General features: G+C 33.1%; 1 protein-coding gene across 1 annotated transcript; it reads left to right on the top strand.

Moving 5' to 3' along the window:
• The first annotated feature begins 373 nt into the window (after nucleotides 1–373).
• On the top strand, nucleotides 374–3143 carry LOC107554412 (phospholipase A2, minor isoenzyme-like). The gene is made up of 4 exons (XM_016236901.1): nucleotides 374–434; nucleotides 1661–1811; nucleotides 2644–2777; nucleotides 2914–3143. The coding sequence occupies exons 1-4, from the start codon at nucleotides 386–388 to the stop codon at nucleotides 3033–3035; spliced, it is 456 nt and encodes a 151-aa protein (XP_016092387.1). The 5' UTR covers nucleotides 374–385; the 3' UTR covers nucleotides 3036–3143.
• The last annotated feature ends 2049 nt before the right edge of the window (nucleotides 3144–5192 follow it).

Genomic DNA, 5192 nt, shown 5'->3' with positions numbered 1-5192 from the left:
TTCCTTCCAAGTGTGCACACACAGCAGTGAGTAGTGAACAAACACACACACACCTGGAGCAGTGGGCAGCCATTTTTGCTGCATCGCCCGGGGAGTAGTTGGGGCTTTGCTCAAAGGTCTCACCTCAGTCGTGGTATTGAGGGTGGAAGAGAACACTCATTCACTCCCCCCACCTACAATCCCTGTTGGTACCAAGACTCGAACCCGTGACCTTTAGGTTACAAGTCCAAGACTCTCTAACCATTAAGCCATGACTGCCCCATGTATGTGCATTTGTTTATAATTCACAAAGTTAGCTTATCAATGTGCCCCACCCATCAAGGTTATATAAATAAGTTATAGACCTATAAATAATTGGCCAATACCTGTTCATTCAGTCTTCACCATGAACACCTTCCTCTCTGTCGTGATCCTGAGTGTGAGTCTGCCCACCTGTGAGTATACTTAAGATGTGTTCTACTATTCAACTCCATTTATTAAATTTTATTATGTATGCAAAACAAATGTTTAACTTATAGATATATTGAATATAATTCACATCATTTATTCGTTTATTTGTTATTTTTTATTCATTTATTTGTTAGTCAGTACAATAATTGAACTAATAACTTGCTCATTACATAAAATATTTAATTAGAATGCATTAACAGAACTTAAAAGGGATACTCCAACCAAAAGAAAAAAAAGAAAATTCTGTCATCATTTACCCTTTAATGTTGTTCCGAAAAAAGCTTTGTGTCTTCTGTACAACACAGAAGATATTTTGAGCATTTATTTCTCCATACAATTAAATGCAATGAGCTCCTTTTTGTGTTCTGTAGAAGTAAGAAAGTCATACAGGTTTGGAACAACATGAGGCTGTGGAATGACAGAATTTCTTTAAACAAGACCTAAAGTCGGAAAACTGTCCATGCTAAAAAGATTGTAGAGTGAAATTAGCTTTGGGAAGTGAGGAGAGTGTTGCTACACATTTTGTTTCAATGTCTGTGACTTCGTGTTATGGTTGTTTTGCTTAAACTTTCATATAATATTCCAGTTGTAAACTGAAAACGACATCTTGTCCCTAAACTGTGCAAATTAATGTTAAAAAAAACAGTGCTGTGACTACCAGGGTGGATTGTAATCCATGAAAACATGGATGCCCAGCCCATTTACATTTTATGTTTTGTATTTACATTTTGTACTCTGATAAGCAAATTTTGATTATCTAAATAATCATTTTAAAATACCTAAAGTAATTGGTCATAAAAACTAACTGTGTTACAACAGACCTCCCTGGTCTTTACAAGATCACAAGTATGAAACACTGGATGAGGCACAAACAAACCAGTCATCTAAAACTGCTATACACCTCTCATAAATATTTTGTAAGGCAAATGGTGAATTAAAGATTTTATGAGATTCATTTTGGTCATAGTGTATGGTGCTTCTATTGAAGCTTGCACTATATGCGTGTGTGCAAAAAAACTCATAAATATATGATAAAAATGGTTCTTATGTACTATATTCCTAAAATTTTAAAGAACTTTAGTCTTTTTAGACATTGGTAAGTACAGAACAATTGTTGATTAAGATAGTTGTTTACATATCATTTTGATTTTATTTCATCATTAGATTGCTAATCAGTATGAAGCACTGATAAACTATCACTGTTTAACAGTGCTGGCGACTCTAGACTACCGCGCGTTGTGGCAGTTCAGGGTTATGATCCTCTGTAACATCCCTGATAGCTGGCCTGCACTGGATTATGCAGACTACGGATGCTACTGTGGAAAGGGAGGCTCAGGCACCCCGGTGGATGAGCTGGACAGGTCAGATTTAAACCCGTTACAGAGACACTGAATGAATCATTTGAATCCGTTTTGTCAGTCACACTTCAGCCTTCTCAAGCTGAGATGTTTAGTGCATAGTTTATAAATGTTCAAAGCTGCATGTTGCAGAAATAAATTAATTTTTGTAGGCAGTATGCATTGCAAAAAAATAAATAAATAAATACTACAGTCAAATAGTTTTAAACCTTACCTTTTTAAGGAGATGTTTCAGAAAAATCTTGGCACAATAGTAATGTGAATATTGATTAAGTGCCTCATGAATATTAGTTATGTATCAATGTACAATTTATCTTTAGAAGCTAGCTGCATTTTTGTTTTTCCACAGCAGCCAAGCAACACAAATATCCTAAAATATAATAATTATTGATCAAAAAGTGACGGCGACAAACTTTCGAATCATGTCTACTGTATTCTCTATACCTCTAGACTCTGGTACTACTACTACTACTACTACTACTATTACCATCTTGTGCCCTGCAATAATCATTTACTCAAACTCACTTTAATGAGATAAAGAAGGGGGAAAAAATCAGCATCATATATCGGCCGCCCTGATTTCTAAATATCGGCATCGGCCAGAGAAAAACATTTATCGGTCTACCTCTATTGCTGACACTTAAATTAATTGTTTTGCCAGTTTTGCACTTTATTTAAAAAAATAAAAATAAAAAATGTTTATTTGTTATGCATGTTATGTATGTTTATTAAAAACAAGTTTTGTAATAAACAATTGTTCCAGTCCGGACCTTTGACACTGAAGAAAATTCAGATTTGGACCTTTGAATGTAGACTTTGAGAACCCCTGCTCTAGGTGCTGTGAGGTGCACGATCGGTGTTATTCTGACTCATGGCAATATGAAGACTGCTGGGGTATCTTAGACAACCCCTACACTGAAGTCTATTCATTCTCATGTGACAAAGAAGCAATGAAAGTCACCTGCAATGGTAAGATGCTACACTCAGTAGGACAGACTGTACTAAAGAAGACTATATCTACAAGCTCTGTTAGTAATTGAGACCTGAACTGCATCTGGATTGTGGCACATATTTAGACTAGACTGTTGTTTTTTGTTTCTTGCAGCTGTCAAGAATCGGCCCTGTGAGATGTTCATCTGTGAATGTGACAGAAAAGCAGCCGAATGCTTTGCACAAGCGGGTTACAACCCCGAACACGAGCACTATCCTAGTGAAAACTGCAAATGAACTGAAACTCGATAAAGGTTTAAGACTGTCCCTCAAGTCTCATTAAAGATAGCAATGGTATATCATCTAACAGTTTATTTTTGTTCATGCCAACCGATATTTAATTCATAGCAGACACTCTTTAATGGTATATGCAAATTCATGTGATTAAAATTCTATATACATATCTTAATAGCTATTAAGAATTAAGTTTGATCAGAATTAAGTTTTTATATGTATTTTTCCCACTGGCAAACAGTTCTTCTTGTTTTATGCAGTTTGTGTTTTAAACAAGTAAAAACAATTAGTCAATTATTTTAACTTATTATATATTCTCTGAAAAAATAAGTCATATTATTCTTATCTATCTGCAATTTTTACCTTTAAACAACAAAAAAGATTTTTGTTGTTTAAACAGGTTAAGTACATTTATATGCGATTATTGACAAAGAATCATAATATAACATATATAAAGTGTTAAAAAAATAAAGTATTTAAAAATGTATGGATACTAGTCTGTCACATTTATTTTTGAAATACTAATATTTTATGCAGTACATGCACACTGTAAAAAATAATTTTCTTCAGTCTTGTTTTCTAATAAAAACATCTAAATGTCCATAATTTCACCTGAGAAGCAAAATTTCCTTGGAAATGAATATTAAGAGAGACTTTGTCTTGAAGTAATGTTAATTTTGTCTTACTAATTGTTTTAAGCATAACTCTAACTTAAATGTTATAATTATAACTTCTTATAAATTAAACAAACATACTTAAAGTATTTAAAACAAGTAAAGTATTTAACAAAAATAGTTGTAATCCTGTATGGATACTAGTCTGTAATATTTATTTTTGAAATCATATTTTATGTAGTACACACTATAAAAATAATTTTCTGCAGTCTTGGTTTCTAATACCTGAGAAGCAAAATGTCCTTATATATTAAGAGAGACTTTATCTTGAAGTAAAGTTAATTTAGTCTTACCCCATTGGTAATTAGTTTTAAGCATAAATCTAACTTAAATGTTCTGCTTTGTGCTTAAATATAGGGGAAAATTCAGGGAATATCCTCTGACAAGTCTATTATCTACAATTTTGTTCTCAAATAATTATATCTTGTTTTAAGGAAGTTTAGATATTTTTATTGGAAAAAGAGACAAAAGCCCAGTTTAAGGAAGTGATTTAGTTTCAAGTGCTGAGAAACTAAATTCAACTGTTTACTCAAACTGTTAAGCTAATTATATATTTTGTAATGATATTTTATTATTATTCAATTATAAATGGAACGCTTAGTAGCATTCTCACTAGTGGTCTCAGACTTTGGACCTCACTGCAAGTCATGAGGAACCAGACTAAAATATATAAGACTGAGCATTTTTAAAGAGTACAGAAAATATACTGCAAACTATGTAAAGTTTCAGACACCTAATTGCATGTCAATTTAAATTAAATGAAAATGTAGAAAATTCTAACTTATATATTAAATGCAATTAGTTGACCATAAATGTTTTTGAGCCACTTAGGTAGGACGTAAGTACATCTATTTATGTAATTGAATAATTAGGCTATGTCTATATTCTTTAAAATGTGTACTTTTGAATGTACTGACAAGCATTTATGGTAAGTTCTATTAAAATTTGTATGTCATGTATTAAAATATATTTGTAATTAAACATTTGTAATGATGAACTTGCAGTTTAGTAAACTTTAATATTAAAGGGGTCATATGATGCTATTTTAAAGATCATTATTTTTTGTATTTGGTGTAACAGAATATGTTGACATGCTTTAATGTTCAAAAAACACATTATTTTTCAAATACTGTATTATAGGTCCTCTATGTCCCGCCTCTCTCAAACACGTTTTCAATAAAGCCCCATCCTTTGACAAGCGCAGTCTGCTCTGATTGGCCAGCTGACCCAGTCGGAAATGTAATAATCACGAGCGTCAGCTTTCAAAGTAAATATCAAGACAGTTAATAATGTCGTTAGTTTTACCATCAGTTCAAGCCCGAAAGGGCAACAGAGTCATGTGACAGACACAGTGATGATGCAGTACACAAGCTGTGGTTAAGACAGCTGACGTGCTATGATTTCTGACAGACAGTTCACTCTCCTGTGATGTGACCCTGTTCCCCTCACACACACACACACACCCACACACACACACACGGTATGT

This window comes from Sinocyclocheilus grahami, unplaced genomic scaffold, assembly GCF_001515645.1.
Source record: "Sinocyclocheilus grahami isolate Dianchi unplaced genomic scaffold, SAMN03320097.WGS_v1.1 scaffold501.1, whole genome shotgun sequence".
In the NCBI taxonomy this organism is placed as follows: Eukaryota; Metazoa; Chordata; class Actinopteri; order Cypriniformes; family Cyprinidae; genus Sinocyclocheilus; species Sinocyclocheilus grahami.
Note: the sequence above shows the minus strand (reverse complement) of the source record. Positions and strands in the feature narration are given on the sequence as shown.